This window comes from Xiphias gladius, chromosome 22, assembly GCF_016859285.1.
Source record: "Xiphias gladius isolate SHS-SW01 ecotype Sanya breed wild chromosome 22, ASM1685928v1, whole genome shotgun sequence".
NCBI classification, from domain to species: Eukaryota; Metazoa; Chordata; class Actinopteri; order Istiophoriformes; family Xiphiidae; genus Xiphias; species Xiphias gladius.
The window spans coordinates 15823045-15839599 of NC_053421.1; the positions used below are offsets into that span (position 1 = coordinate 15823045).

The following is a 16555-nucleotide window of genomic DNA, read 5'->3' on the forward strand; positions in this document are numbered from 1 at the left end:
AGGAAACAAATGGGGTACTTAAATTCATCTGACAAGGTACAACAGACACAAACGATTAAACAGGCCTCAACAGTTTGATAAATAAAGTTTTATTTTTAGGTTTCTTTGTGTCATACCTCTCATAGACCTTAAACAATTACCGGAAAGTTATTGCTGAACTGGACTACAACCAGTCTTATAGACATGTCTGTCACTTGCAGTTAAGTGTAAAACCCCCTTGATGTATTGCACAATGTGGAAGTTAGGACATATTTGGAATATACTACCCCTTAACAAGGGATTTAGTGTATAAGAACATTTCCTATCCAAAACCCTGAGGGATAAGTTAAGAGCTATTTAATAAATTGAGGGTGAAACAAAAATAAAAACTTCAATCATAATATTCCCGCGGAAAGTTTCATTTTCTCCCTGAGGCACAATCTAATTCCTGCTCCCACTCTGCTCTGCTCTGCACTCATATCTGTTAATGATCTCTTTGCCTTCACTTTTAAGTGGGAGCAGGCATCTTGCATGGCCTAGGGCAACGTTACATGCCGTCACACACTCCAGACGGGACTGCTTAACTGCGGTCTGGAGCACACAGGCATTGGGCTGCGGAATGTGAATACCCTGGGAGGGGGGTTGGGACCGAGGAGAAAGGGGAAGCACAGCAGCGCCTCTCTCCCCTTGTCATGGGTCTCCATATTTAGAGTGCACTTAACGTCTCTAATGAAGGCAGTCAATCACTTTGATTCCCTTTACAGGGACCAAACATCTGGCTCAACACTGTGAGTATGTGCTGTAGTGGCATTCATGCCATGTGCACCCCTTATTAGAGGAGTGCGCCAATCTAAAATGGGATTGGGTGTGCACTCAGCAGTTAATCATGTAGCGGAGGTCAGTCACATTTGCTTAGATCTGTTCAAGGATATTTAACTGACACCCAAGGGAAAGCAATTCAACTGCACGGCAGAGACAGGGATATCATTTTACAAAAAAGTTTATTATCTTTTAAAATGTTTGTACACTCAGTATGCCAATGTGCTTACACAATACTTACAGTAGAGTAGGGTGAAACTTTCTTACTTACTTTGTACATAGAAAAATAATAACAAAAAAAAAAAAAGAAGAAAGAAAACACATTAACTCTCCCCCACCACTGAAATAAAATACAGGGCTGTGAGTCAGTGGGGTCCTAGGTTTAACAGACTGATGTGGTAACTGCATCAGGAGGGCTGAGCTGGTGAGGATGGGTGGGCTCACTGTGCTCCCTGACCCTTGTCTCCTGTGTACAGCTTTGGTAATTTTACACATTATTTACACTTTCAATCATGAAAGATAGTCCTTTTACAAAGTTTCAGTTTATTTAAACATTCCCAAAACTATTATTCAATATATTCACATATAAAGCAATTTACATATGTTGGAACTTTGTTTGATGCAATTTAATAGGCTGCATCAAATCGGTAACCTAATGCTAATGAGACTGCCTTGACCACTGAAAAACACTTGGAAATGAATGTGTGACAGTTTGTGGAACAAGGCAGGCCTAAGTGTGATAAAAAGAACCAGAACACACAAGATGTTTAGAAACTGTTAAAACTGCAATGTTACAAACTTCATTTTCCAGGATCAATCCTGTGAGAAGAGGAAATGGAGAACAAGTTGGGAAAGGAGTTGGATATGAGGAAAAATTGACACACAGCTAAACAGCACATCAAACATAGCATTCAAACCCTGCCCCCGTTATTATACATAAATTGATAAAAGACGTGGAAACATTAATCTCTAACCCCTTTGCCAACCTGCTAGTAACTGGCTGATCCCTAAGTGTTGTGATTAAAAGCTCATCCCGGTAAGGGCATATTACTCGAAGCAGGAGACATGGAAAATGTAGGAATTTCCATACGGATACCACTCTTACCTCAGCCTACATCATGCATTCGTAAAACAACAGAGGCTCCAAAGTCTTGTGGTTAAGAAGGCAGGGTTTGAGGAGTGGAAGCTTGGACCTCCACAGCCCAGTTAAAAGCAGCACCAGATACAAAGTCAGTGGCAGGGGGTTGAAGCGTGCACAAGAAAAAGGAGGCCGGGGGAAAAAAGGACTGGACTGTTCTGTTATTGATCCATTTTTTTTAAAAGTAGAAAGTAACAAAGAAATTTGATATATATGATACCGAAGGTGATTCCGTTGAGTAAGCCTCATTCAGGGCTAGAAGAGATTAAAAAGCGGAACTGAGGTGATCATCTCGGGAACATTTAAGAGCCACAAATGGAAAAAAACGCTAAAAATCAAACGTTCAGTGAGAACATTAGTATCTGTAGCACCCCTCAGTGTTATCCTTTGAGAACACTGCGCCTGGAGTCTCAGGACGTTCAGCAGCACTCGAGTGTCTGAAAGTCTCTAGAATGGGGCTCCTCCATGATCCACGGGGCTTGGAGAGCTCCCTTGGCAGCAGTGCAATTCTTAGTCATAAATATCAGTTAAGAAACTCCTTCACGGTTCAAGCTGGCCACTTCATATATGAAGGAGTGAATGGAAAGGCAAATCTATGCGTCTCCTGTGGTAACGCAGAGAAAGTGTAACATCTGTGGCCTCTGAGGCTAGTACACCTCTGTGTCTTCCTTGGGCCTGTACACTGAGCCAAATCTCTGCATGTACTTCTTAATGTACTCCTTGGTCTTGTGCTTCACATTCTCGTTACACTCAAGGTCCTCAGGATTCTTGCATGCTTTCAGCTCCTTATTCATGACTCCGTGAGTTAGCTAGAAGATTGAGCAAAGATGAGAAAAGAGTTAGACATGTTTCTTGTCACCAGACTACATTAAATGATATAATTACGATGTATATCTAAGTTGTGGTAGAGTGGTTGGGTGGTTAATTCTCTTTTAGTGACTTTGCCCTTTATAATTTGAGACAATAAAACGCAATCTCTAAATGAGTGAACCTCAGCTCGTCTTTCTGTTTACTGTGCCCATGTCCTCAGAGTCCTGGCATGTCCGAGTGGCACTCAGCGCAAACCACTCCCCACATACACAATCCATGAACCCACTGGGAAACATTGAAAAAAGAATGCTGCCTTTGAAGAAATGCTGGTTGCAAAGGGCTTTTAGAAAGGAATGAGTAAAACAAAAGAGAGGCAGATAATAGTTTACACGTACAATATGTTCTTTGTCTCTTGCAGAGGCAGAATACAAAAACATTTGGCTGGAGAAAGAAATCGTGGGAGCTCAACGATTTAGTTCTGGTTTGAGGGAAACTTTGAGAACTTTTCCTTTTAAGTTGAAAACTGACCAATACTTTCATTGTGCTCTGACCACATAGAGGCCAATGAAAGGTTGAGAGCTTCTCAGGGATTAATAGAAATACTAACCGTTTGTATAAACATCTTATTGTTTAATCGTACCTTTCTAGCCAGGTGTTTGAAGTCTTCTGTGTTGCTGATGCGTCCCAATTTGCAGTCTGGCTTCCGATAAGGATTTAAACACTGCACTATGAACTGGGACATCTGAGTAACACACACACACACACACACACACACACACACACACACACACACACACACACACACACACACACAAAAAGACACAAAAAGAGAAGGTACGTTAAAACAAATTAAAACTTGCATGGGTGGTTGGAAGACATTCACCTGAATGTAGGCAAAGGTGTACAGGTCTAGAAAATTGAACCATCTGGAGTTAAATAACATTATTGCGAAAATTGTTTGCAGAGACTCTGGCTCACCTCTTTGCGAAACGTCTCTTTACTCTTCTTAGCCAGTTCGCTCGAAGTGTCAGCTTCAGCGGTCTTTGTGGAGAACTGTAACAACATAATAGCATAAAGGAATGATTTGACTGAAATGCTTGTTTCCAAACAACTATAATTTGTTTCAGATTAAACAGAAGAAGAAGAACACAACAAAGTCTCATCCAATTCTGCTTCTTTCTTCACTTTGTCAGACTTTTTCTTAGCTATAGTACAAGACAGCATTACCATGTCATAAAGACATAGTCCAGAAAAGTAATTTTCCACAATTATAACTACAAGTGATGCACCACTTGTGCACCAGCTCAATCAAACATGGCAACTGGCTGCAGAACAGTAGCTATCAAGGTCAGTGGGGCATCAAACAGCACCTGCTCACCAGCTACTTGACAGAAAGCAGGGATATCCTGCCAGGATGCTGCCTCTCCCGCTTCAGCCTTCAACAACAAAGGCAAGCAGGCAACAGCTGACTGGCTACACCCACAACAAAGTGGTGGGGATCAAAGCTTGCACAAAGGATTCACACACACACACACACAGTGCCAGGGACAAAAAACAAGAAACAGTGAAATCGAACGGTGTACAAGTGCAGGGCATATGCCGTAGTTTCAAATGCTGGACATGGACACCACCACTGTCTAAACACATGCGGGAAATGGTCCATGACCTTGTAACTGTTCTTGGCAGGAAACTTGGTATAAAAACATGGATCTCTCCATTTCAGTTTTGATGTTTTTAAAAAAAAAAACTGTTACGTCTTTTTAAGAGACAAAAGGGACACTTACGTAGTTATAAACCGCAAATAAATGAATGCTAGGTCTTCCATATGGTTTTCATTATCCTCAAAGTTAGGATAAAAATGAAGAGGGAAAACAAACGAGGCAGAGGAAAAGGAGATGAGCAAAGCCACCCCTCCCTGTATGGCCTTGAGGCTAAGGGACAGACAGCTGAGCAGGGGGTGGGGTAAGTGGATTCTCTTTTCAAATCTAAAATCTCTGTGTAAATTTGATGAAGCCATTTTGTGAGGAGGAGTCATTGGCGGGAACGTCACACTCACTGAATATGGTGTCGTGCTGATGGTTTTTCCTTTTCACCCCCAATGAGACACATCTGAAAGTAATCACTAGTGCAGCATCTTCAATTACCTCAAGGAACAAACACTATAATTATGTTTTGCATCCAAGCACAAACTTCCTGGGAACCATACAAAAAAAGTGAAGATGATTCTTCCCCACGAAATCTAGCAAATAACTACTACACATATTTTAGGTTTCATAAGACACTGAAAACAATCACTGCTAAAAGCTCACCTTGGAAGGATTCTCGTCATAGGTGGGTGTTCCCAGGTCCATCTCAGATTCATGGTCCACACTAGCGTTGTCACTACTTCCTTCCCAGGTTGGAGGGTCCCACTGTGTTTGCCTGATGTGCAGAGGGAAGTATGTGACACAGAAATAAATGCAGGGGGTTTCTAGAGGCATAAACACACACTAAATAGACACATTGCTATACCAACCTTGTGACAACATGGTAGTAGTAGATCTTGCCTTCAGGGTCCCGAGCCACTTTCCAGTTGGGTGGTAGGACAATAGTTTTGGGTTTGGGGGGAGAGGGAGGAGGCAGGTCTATCACATTGTTGGGTACAATCATTTCCTAGAGAAGAGAAGAAATAGAAAAGAGGTATCAGCACCAAATCCGTGTTTTATCCACTTTTAAGTACCTACAATTTCTTTTTGCAAGGAGAAAGATTAATTTAAGATTTTAAAACCCAATTAATAAACTACATGTTTGGTGATTATAGTTTAAAGTCATATGCGAGTGTCATTTTGATTGTTATTTTCAAAAGGGGCCCACTGAGCTCTTTCTTTTATTTGTTACGTCTTTAGTCACAGATTAAAGGCGCTTTGTCATTATATGAGACAGGTCTTGGACCAACTCAGCTCTTAATAGTTTCATAATTTAGATGTATACTACCCCCTTGTGGCCACACTGAGACAGAGGGTCTCCTCAAAACCTCATGTAGCAAAGTGTGGGATTTGCAAAGCTGCCAAAGAACCTATGAAACTGTGACTTTAACTTCCTAAAAGAAACTGTTGCACTTTTAAAAACAGTTCATCTTTAATGCAGCCTCATACCTTACTCTCCTTATCTAATACCCTATTGGGGACAATATTGAACTCACTTTGTTTTGCCCAATTATCCTATTTCAACTGGAAATACATCACATTAAAGAAGTAAAGACAGAAATTTTTAGGACCTTTAAACATCAGAAAATATTAGTCAGAGATTCGGAGTAGATTTCTCTTCACTACGGATACTTTAGAAATTGGATGGACCGTGTATGCATTACCTGTTGCAAAGTTTGGGATGTTACAATGGTGGTGACTGTGCCTCCCTGCTGTACCACCACTCCCTGTTGATGGCCAGGATATACTGGCTGGCCATGCAGGTAGCTGGCTGTGGGTTCAGTGTACGCCTTCATAAACAAGAAGTACAATCAGATCAGTAAGGTCCGATAGACATTCCAGAAATCTACTAAGTAAAGTTAAGTATGTACAGCATTGCACTGGGTTCTAGCATTCAATCAAAATGTAAGACTTACTGTGGATTCAAAATTTGCAGAATTACACTGCTGCTGAGTTTAGATGACAAATCTCTTTTTTCCCCAACCACATTTGATTATTTTTTATATACTGTAAAGGACAGTGTTTATTTAATGCTAAATATTCCGGTGCAAAAGCAAACACAACAAATTGGTCAGCCAAAACTCAATTTGCCTTACCGATTCACTAATTTATATATAATGATTAGAAGGAGTTGAATGGTAAAAAATTTCACTAAATTTAAAATGCACTAAAGAGGTACATTCTCAGGTGCCACTTATTTTTGATGTAATGAAGGCTAGACTTCTGTCATTGCTGTAACATATTAACTCCAACCATAAGGTTTTTCAGTTGTTCCACCCTCAATATGAGGTATTTTTTACATTAATGACAAAAATAAATTCATCTATGCTTTTCAACATTGTCTATTATAGAAAGTAATTGGAAAATATGAGTACTGTAAAATCCTGAGAGGATATCAGACCCAGATGAGGAACCCTACCTGTATGACTGGAGTGTTAGCCTGAGGGTAGGCGGTGGGGATACTGTAGATGGTTTGGCATGGCTGGCCCTGGTAATAGATGGCTGTCTGTGTCTGGGCCTGTGCTGGAGCTGTGGCATACTGCTGAGCTGGCTGGGTCTGCACAGTCACTGCCTGCTGAGTGGTGGGGTCCCAGAGGGTGGTGTAGCTCTGTTGGTTCTGTACCTGAGGGGCCGTTTGGGCTGGTACAGAGAGGACAGCTACACCTGCATCCTGGGTTGCTACAGTTGGCTGGGCATACTGCTGGGGGTTGGTGGCGAGGTTGGTGGTGGTGATGTGCTGAGAGAGATTCGAGACTGGAGTGGCTTGGGAAGTGGAAGATGGAGAGGGCAGTCCCAGGTCTGAGATAAGACGCTGAGGAGGAGTCTGTTCATAGTTCAGGGTGGGTTCAACTGAAGGGGTCGGGAGCAGTACTTTGCCTGCATTGGGGTTGGAGGGATCCACAAAGGTCTGGATGGGATATCCAGGGGGGTAGGTAATAAAGCCAGGGCTGGAGGCATAGGCCAGAGCAGGGTCATAAGCCATAGTTTGAAGCTGCTGCTGTTGAAGCTGTTGTTGTTTCTGGGCTTCCCTCTGAGCAACCTCCTGCTCAAACAGCTTTCTGCGTTCCTCTGTGGACAGCTTGTTGCGCTCCTTGCCACCGACACCCCTTGGTGTCTTGTTGCTGTTAGATGGATCAAACCTTAAAAATTCAGAGAACAAGATCACAGTTGAATGCATAAAAGTATTCACTGCGCTTGGAAGACACTGCAGAGTGTTCCCCAAGTAACAAGAATTCTTACCGTTCCTCAGTGCGTCGACTACTCCTTTCGTAGGATGAGGGTGGTGGAGACGCAGAGCGTCTCCTCCGTCTCTCAGTGCTGCGGGGAGTTTTGTCAGAGACTCGATCACGGTCCCGATCACGATCTCTGTCTCTGTCTCTGTCTCTGTCCCTCTCCCTGTCCCTTTCCCTTTCCCTTTCCCAGTCTCGATCTCTGTCTCTGTCATAATCTCTGTCTCTGTCTCGTTCCCTCTCCTTCTCTCGCTCCCTTTCACGTTCTCGGCTACCAGAAGTTGTTCGTGGTGTCAAAGCTGTGTCTCGATCTCGGCTGCGATCTGTGAGAAAATCTAATTAGTCAAACCATACGGAAAAAATTCTATGCCAAAAATCAGCATTGGACTAACTTACCATTTGCTTCCTTTTCCACCTGACTCTTCTTTGGTATTCTGTACACCTCCTGGAAGGACAAGCACAACTTTGACTTCAAACTTCAGAATACAATACCATACAATCAGATAAACAGAAAAAGGGTAATACTTTACATTTTTATGCATGTTTGATAATGTCTCACCTTTAGATCCTTCCAGCTTTCCAGAAGCCTGGCAGCCATGCCACTTATGTCCAAAGCAGTGAGCTGGGGCTCCTGACTCCTCTCACTCTCCACATCTGAGACACCTTCCTCTTCATCCTGAGAAGGAGTTCCTATCACTGATGGGTCCACGAGGGTTGCTGTGACCTCAGACGGCATACTGGCTTCTGGGATCTCAGAGCTTGGGGGAGCATCAGTGGTAGATTCATTAGGTTGTGCCTCACTGGCAAGAAGAGCTTTCTCAGCCTCTTCTGTCTCTTCCTGGGCTTCCATCTGCTCTAAAGGCTGCTCAGGTGGAAGATCAGCAACATCTGTTTGGATGGACAGACTCTCTGGCTCAACAACTTTTACAGCAGGCTGGTCACTTTCCAGTTCAGCCTTTTCTGTCACTGCCACACCGGTCTGCTCGTCCCCACTCTCCTGTTCCTCACTAGTCTCCTTTGACTCCTCAAGTTCATCCTTCAGACCCTCACTTTTGTCTTCTTTCATTTCTATGTCCTTCTTCTCCAAATCCAACTCCATTTTGTCTTTCACCTCCTCAGTTTGAGGCTGGTGGTGACTGCTTGAACCCATCTCTGCCTCTTCCTGTTTCTCATCTTTGACCTCTTTCTCTGACTCTTCCATTGTATCTTTCGTTGGATCTGCAGCTTCACACACTGGGTCAGCCTTCAACTGTTTGCCATCAGAAAGTCCAGCTTGTGAAGATTCATCTTCTTCTTCATCTTCCTCCTCCTCCTCCTCCTCCTTCCCATCGGATGCTTTGCTCGCATCAGAGAGGGCACTGTCCAGACTGTTTTCACTGATGATTTTAAGGCGGCGGTACACAGCAGGTTTGGAGGTATCACCATCCAATTCTGGCCCCAGTTTGGTTGAAGAGCCATCAGGAGTGTTGAGTGGTGTTTGAGCACGGGAGGTGTTCTCACTGGAGTAGCCATCCATCTCAGCAGGGTGAGGGAGAGTTTTTGTTTGGGCCCATCGCTGAATGAAGGTCAGGACTCTGCTCTCCTCCAACATGTTCTTAGTTGAGATGGGAAGCACAGTCAGGGTCTTCATAATCTGCAAACAAAATATATTATCAGCAATTAAACAGCAGATAAGAGTATCAATGACCATACAGGCTTTGAGGATTTTAAAATTAAAATAAAGGAATGTGACCGATTTGTGGGTGTTTTAATGCAAAATCAATGACATATCTCACCTCTAACTGCAGTTTGATGTTATTTGCACTGTTGCCTTTAGCTTCAGAAAGCTCCACCATGAAGATCCACAGCAAAGACAATCCATGATGGTCGAGGAACTGCTTCAGGCATGATGGATTTTGAGTATCCTGTGCAACACAAACATATTACCTACTGTAAGTAATAATAACAACTAATATCTAAACATTCTAACCAAATCATAACAGGAAAGTAGACAAACAATTTTGTGAAACTAGTTATTGATCGCTCAGGTAATACCTGTATGAGCTTGAGACAGATGAGTTTCTGCTCCATGGTTTCCACTCGGACCATTAGTCTGCAGAGAGACACCACCTGCTTCTCATCATACAGGCCTTCTCCATTCTCCAGTAACGCCTCCAGTTCCTCATCAACCTGTGGAAGGAAATTTTGAGATTATCATTAACAATATTATTAACAATATTAACAATATTAACAATATTATTAACATGTCTGCCTTGTTGAGTATTAATACAATTTACTACTAACATCACTATGGCAAACAAGTAATCGTAATGACATGGTAATTTAAGCTAATTCATAAAGTTACTGTCGTTGTGAATAGCCATGTTTAACTACATCACCATTATTTGCAGCAAGGTGAATGCCAATTACAATTAACCCGTTAAAGAGGCATTATATACCAAGGCAAGTCTGTCATTATGGGAATAGGTGCATTATTAACAATACTAAAAATGTTACTTGGCTGTAGTAGCTTGTAATGGGCGTTTGTACTTTTAATCCTACAATATCCTGTCTTTTGTGTTTTAACTATATCATTTATGCAAGGCATCGGTTAGTCTGACACCTGTACAAACTCAACCAAGTTATACAGAAACACCTTCACCACTGTACATAACTGTGGAGCATTTTTTCCCCCTTTGCAAATAATTGTTCGAGAAAAACTATTAAAGGCATATCAATCAGATGACAGAAAGACTTTCAAATATGACAAAGAACTGACCGTGGTGAGAGCGCTCTTTCGACTGCGGTCTTTCTTCATCTTCCCTCCAGCTGCTCGAACACTAACTCTGTTCTCTCCACCTAGGAAGCCCCTGCAGCTAGGTGCACCACAGAAGCATTTCTGTGCTTCTTTGCTGAAAGGGTTAAATAAAACAAAGGTGAAACCACCAAGATAAAACCACCAGTTTAATGGTGAAATAACCACTCATTATGATCATAACTATCTGAACATACAGTATACATCTACATGTGTTAAATGTTTTCACACATTTAACAAAAGCATAGATAGCACAAAATTAAAGTGCGGGGGAAAATAACTGCAGAGAAACAGTACCCGTATCTCTGGAACTGGTAATCAAATGTCAGTTCAGTTCCTGCATTGACAGCCTTGGTGGTGAAGAACCCAACTCTAAGCTGGCCATTAACAGTCCACTGAAATGGGATAAAAAATACCATCAGGTAATTTAGCATGGTAACCTGAAAAAGTACTATAAAAGTGCTTTCTTTTGCCACTGTACCTTTTGGGTCTCACAGTTGGGCTCGCAGCTATGGTTCATAAACCGAGAGCAATTACCCTTCAGCGTTGCATCAATGATCTGAAGAGAGATAATCCAATGTCAACTATTTCTGCCAGCCACTGTATGCGAATAATTATACCATATTGCAGTTTAAATATTAACATTAATTGTTGTGTCAAATTGTTTCTTACCTCATTATTTTTTAGAGACATGAAGTAGTAATGGATATTCTTATTGCGAGCATATTCTTTCACTCTTGTTTTGAACTCCTTGTGGTCCAGCACCTCCCCACAGTATTCCAGTACAAAGGTGTTTCTGCGATAGCAATAAAATCAAACAAGTTTAACATTCATCCTGGGGTTTTTTTTTTTTTTTTTCAACCATGACATTTAAGAATATTAACTCAATTAAATATTATATTTTGTTTTGGAATGTAATTACTTTTTTAATGTACAAAAGGTACACCTTTCTTATGTCGACTAATGTAATCCAACAGAATTGGTAGACCCAAAATAACTGCTACTTTTCTGAACCTTTTGGTGTTAAATGGTAGAAAAATAGTTTAAAAATGTTATACTGAAAACTTTAGAGGCTTACGGAGCCAAATTTGTAGCTGCCCGTAGTCCCCAGCCTTTGTCTTCTGTGAGGATAACCTCAAAGTCTGCATGTTGTTTCATCTGAAACCGTCGATTAGAGCAGTAGACTCCATTTAAGCACCGCGATGAGCTGGAAAGAAAAAATAAATAGTCAAGGTCAGGCTCCTACACATTTGTTTGAAACATCTGGCTTTACTGTTGTCAGAAGTTGCATGGTTTGGATGGTAAACAGCATGGTCTATATAGACTCTTGTCCAGTTCTTATTTAGAGCACCATGTTACTAGTTTTCCTATTGCTAAAGTAATGAATATAATTTGTCAGGGTGTTGAAAATGAGATAAAACAGTATTTGAACAATAGTTGTCTATACCTTTACCCACTAATTGTGCAATCATTCTAATAATAAGAATTCAAAATGTATTTCTTGTATTTACAGGTTTTCATAACCTAGGACCCCTGTTACATGTTATGTTATAGCTTTATCAATAATAATCAACTTACCACTCAATCATCAGCAGCCGGTTTAAACAGTCTTCCCCACATGCTAATACTCCCCTTGAGCGCTCATCTCTGGGCAGCACTGGGCACTCACACTGCATCCTCTTGATATCTCGGTGTGATTTGCTCTTTTTTCTGCAAATAACATTTAAAAACTCTCAAAGCTCAAACATGAAAGTACTTAAATGTTTTATTATGAGGTTATTCATTGCTCAAACAAATTTGGATATGGTGTCAATCAGGCTGGACAAAAATCTTACCTCTCAGTCAAGTACAGGTTCTCCTCAATCAAGTCAAAGTAAGGGGGCATCTTTTTAGACTTTGACAACTCTTTCCATTTATTGCCGTCTTGAAAGTCCTGCAGAGTGAGTGATGGACGTTGCACCTCAAATTTGACAAGAGTTTCCTTAGAAATGTCGGTATCTCCTTGACGCTCCCTTTTGCCTGCAGGCCCAGCCTCTGCCTCATTGTCTGAATCTGATTCAATCTCTGGACGCCTTTTCTTGGGAGGGCCCCTGCCTCTGTGGGGTCTAAAATTGTCTTCTCTAGGGGGGTCAGGCACAACAGAGCCCCTGCTGTTGCTGCTTATTTCATGACCTTGAACAAAGCTTGATGACCCTGCAGTGTTAGGTCCACTCCATTCAACAGCTGTTTTACTAAGATTTGAGGGTTTATCCCCACTGTAGTCATCATGATCACTAGTTAGAGAATCAGGATGGATTTCACCTGCAGAATCCTGATAATGTTCATGTGCATGGAGGTAGAGTTTTCTGCTAGTCTGCATGTTTGGGGATTGATGATTCCAGGAGGCATTACTCTGCCTGTGCTCCTGTCCCTTGGGAGAGGTTCCTGTCAGTTTAGTGTTTGGTAACTGTGGCCCATGACTGCTATCAGGCTGCTGGTATGTACTACTTGGCTGCTCTGGTTGCGAAAAATCCCAACCCAGGACAAATCCATTCTTGTCGTTGATATTATCAGCATTTGAGAAATCACCATGTTGGTAATGAGAGTACATCCGTTCACCTCTGCTGCTTATGGTATGCTGTTTGTGCCCTTGTTCACACTGTCTGGAATTATCAAGGCTGTGAGGAGGATCTGTGAGACTTCCATGGGCACTGATATGACCAGCCATGTAAGGCAGGCCACTGATGGCGCTGGAACCCTCGGAGTGACTGGTGCTATCAATCATATTGCTCTGGGACTGACACAACATACTGTTATTGGATGAGTCATTTACACCAACACACTGACCACTGGTCTCCCCAAATGCAGTGGAAGGACTTCCCTGTCTTTGTTGCGAGCTTACTTGATTTAGTACTTCAGGGGTATTCACGTCAGCTGCTATATTAGCATCATGCAGTTCTGAAATATTCATAGGACTGCAGGAAGCTCCTGTGTCCTGTGTATCCATTGTTATGGAAGAATTCTTTGGCACCACCACCACAGAGTGTAATCGTTTTATAGCTTCGCCACAATCTGAGTCATATTCTGAATTGTCACTATCACTGGCCTCACTCTGTCCTCCTAATGCATCCTGATGAAGTGATGTTCTCTTACTCAATTTGCTTTTGTGATCACGGTCCTTTGATTTTTCATCACGATCATTTCCATTCCAGCTCTTAATCTTTGCAGCTGTATTAACCGGTGATGTATCTTTTATGTGCAGAAGCTCATTGGAGTTTGTTTTCTGAGAAACAGTCAGTTTTAAGTCACAGTGGTCAATGCTGGTGCTTGCTTGTGGAGACTCACTTTGGTCTTTGTATTTATTGGTTATGGATGTGCTGTCTGAGCCGACCTCCTGCTTAGAGATCTCAGTCTGCTTTACCAGTGTGGAATGTGTTTCAGCTTCTTGTTGAATATTATCTATACTTTCAGAGTCTTGTTGGCTATTGTCTTTAGAAAACTCTATTTTTTTGACAGAGATCACTTTTTTAATGGTAGGTTTACTCTCAGCACCAAGTGTCCTCTGTGAATTATCACTCTCTGAGGTGTCCTGCCCAACAATATCCCACCGGGACTTTTTGGTAGTACCGCTGCTCTTTTTAACAGTATCCATACTTTGCTGTCCACATGACAGCTGGTTCTCAGATTCAAGACATGAGGACTCCAATTTGAGCAGCACACTTGTGTCATACTGCTTATCAACTTTAATCAGCTCTCCAATCTCTGGTTTAGTGTTCTGCTGGACATCATGTGTGACAGGTATATCCACTGTATCAGGTAAGGATTTTGGCCCTGGTGAACAGTCAACGACTTTCTTGTCCTGGCTGCATACTATACTGTCATTACTACTGCATAAAATTAAGACAGCTGCATTTGAGTTCACATGTGGTCGATTATTAGAAGAAGGGCTATCCTTCATATTGGTCAAGTTTTCCAGGGCAGCATCAACATGCGCTATGCTATCAATTGAGGTTATAGCTGAAGTATTTTTATTCTCAACTTCAAGACCTGATTTAGTTTCTTTTGCTCTTTTGGATGATGATTCTTGCAAACCCTTTTCAATACATGAAACCATGTCCTTAACATCCCGATTACTATGTTCATTTCCATCTTGATGGGAATCTGATTTTTCATTTTCACTCTGAGAACATATTTCTGTGGGGGTTGCACATGATGCTGCTTTGCTGGAGCTGTGGAACGTGTCCTCTGATTGTCTATCATGTCCAGTGGTTTTCATAGAAGATCTAGGAGGGGTCATTTGTTTCAAGTCTGGCCTACTGGTTTTCTTTAGCGAGCTTTTACTCTTCTCCTCTGAAACAGAGATTTTGTCAGAGCCCTGTGATTTTCCCTTATGATCTGCCTCAGAGTCACTGGAGCTGCTTTTTTGGCATTTTTCATATGTTTGAGAGTGGGTATGTATACTTGAAGAAGAGGATTTGCTGTTGGTCTCTGACTTGTGATGGGTGCTAGATTTACGGTAACTGGAGTCAAGATCAGGAGAGCACTTGTGCTGCGAATCAGAGTCTGATATTCGCTTTGAGGACCTTTCAGACTTTGATGATTGCGTTCTTTTATCTAACTCTGACGATAGAGGAGAATCTACAGATTTAGAGACTTTCTCAGATTTTGAGTAAGACAATGATTTTGACTCTTTATGTGAGCTTGAATGTACAGATAATCTACTTGAGTCACTTGTCCTTGTCCTTGTCTTCCTGTGGTCATCCTCGGAGTCAGAACTGTCTCGAGTTCTGTCAGTGCGAGAACGAGAACATCTTCTCTCTCTGCGTGGAGAAGTCCTGTGTGATCTCCGGTCAGAGTCATGATAGTATGACCTTTCAGAGCGAGATCCCCTGTCACCTCTGGACCTCTCTGATCTGGAGTGAGATGAACTTGTTCGAGACCCTCTTGATCGAGACCGTGATCTAGACCTGGACCTTCTGCGATCTTTGTCTGATCGAGCCGAACGTGACGATGTGTGTCTAGAATCGCGGTCTGATTTGGAGTAACTAGAAGACCTTTCATGATTTTCTGACCGCTTACAGGAACTTTTTTCCTTTTCTTCCACATGTGAACCAGAGGAAGACTTTTTCCCCTCTTTGCTTCTGCTGTCAGAGTTTGTTTTACTTTTGGAGTCAATTGATTTGCGACCGGAGGACATCTGGACTGAATCTCCATCAGATTCTGAGCCAGGGGGAGCACTATCAGACTGGGACCTGGTTTTCCTTTTGTACACCTTATTATCCTGCTCAGTACTGCTGGAAGTCTCTCCATCTTTTCCTGAGAAAACAGTGGGCTTCTTGAGGCTGGTGGGTACCCTTGTCTCAGAGCCTTCGATGTGAGCATTCTCAGACGGGCAGACACTGGCGACATTCTGAGGCTGGGGTGTTGGGAATTCAGTTGCACTCTTACTTGTTGACATCTGCAAAACCTGCAATTCAGAGGAGTGCTGCTCCTCTGGCATAACAGATGTTGTATTCTCTTCAGTCACAGAGACATTGAGAATTTGCTTCTTGAAATGCATCTTTGCTAAGTCCGGTTTCAGTTTAGTGGCTGAGGAGACTGGTGTTTGAGAAGGTGTCTCTGCTATTGATGTTGGCACCACGGGTGTCTGCTTTTGTTCATTCTTGCTGTCTGTACTCTGCCCTACTTTGTCTGAGGTTGACTGTGACAAGGCAGCCTGAGGTTCAGCAATAGATTTGTCAGGGCTGGCAGGGATGAAGAACAGGCTTTGCAGTGGCTTCTTGGTCTGCGAGAAGCTGAAGGACACCTTCTGACGACCCTGATCCTCCAGGTTGACCTTCGTCTTGGTCCCTTTCGGCAAGAAATGGTTGGACAGCATCACTCTGGGAGACAGACTTTTGATTAGGGCTGCCTTGGATAGGCCTTCAACCTTGACCTACAATAATAGAAAAAACACAAATAAATCTGTGACCTGAGTTTTTCGAAAAAAAAATGTGAAATTAAACATAAGGTTGTATCATAACTAAGGTTGCTAAAATACTCATTAGCTTAATGTTAAAACTTACCGAGGCACCACTCCCCTCTTCTCTGTAGTTACATACGGGCATCATCGGAACATGAA

General features: G+C 42.2%; 1 protein-coding gene across 2 annotated transcripts in view; it reads right to left on the bottom strand.

Moving 5' to 3' along the window:
- Nucleotides 1–982: 982 nt before the first annotated feature.
- setd2 (SET domain containing 2, histone lysine methyltransferase) overlaps nt 983–16555 on the bottom strand; it is a 22759-nt gene continuing 7186 nt past the window's right edge. The window contains exons 3-22 of one of the 2 annotated variants that reach the window (XM_040117397.1): nt 16500–16521; nt 12291–16369; nt 12034–12165; nt 11534–11662; nt 11128–11251; nt 10937–11014; nt 10753–10850; nt 10420–10552; nt 9696–9830; nt 9437–9565; nt 8221–9294; nt 8058–8106; nt 7672–7984; nt 6851–7571; nt 6096–6221; nt 5262–5398; nt 5056–5167; nt 3725–3799; nt 3387–3488; nt 983–2745 (exon numbers count right to left, since the gene is read on the bottom strand). In XM_040117397.1, coding sequence (XP_039973331.1) covers nt 2584–2745; nt 3387–3488; nt 3725–3799; nt 5056–5167; nt 5262–5398; nt 6096–6221; nt 6851–7571; nt 7672–7984; nt 8058–8106; nt 8221–9294; nt 9437–9565; nt 9696–9830; nt 10420–10552; nt 10753–10850; nt 10937–11014; nt 11128–11251; nt 11534–11662; nt 12034–12165; nt 12291–16369; nt 16500–16521 — 7930 coding nt within the window. In that variant the 3' untranslated portion in view covers nt 983–2583. Of the gene's footprint in view, nt 2746–3386; nt 3489–3724; nt 3800–5055; nt 5168–5261; nt 5399–6095; nt 6222–6850; nt 7572–7671; nt 7985–8057; nt 8107–8220; nt 9295–9436; nt 9566–9695; nt 9831–10419; nt 10553–10752; nt 10851–10936; nt 11015–11127; nt 11252–11533; nt 11663–12033; nt 12166–12290; nt 16370–16499 lie in introns of both variants that reach the window. The other variant, XM_040117396.1, reaches the window with a different exon arrangement.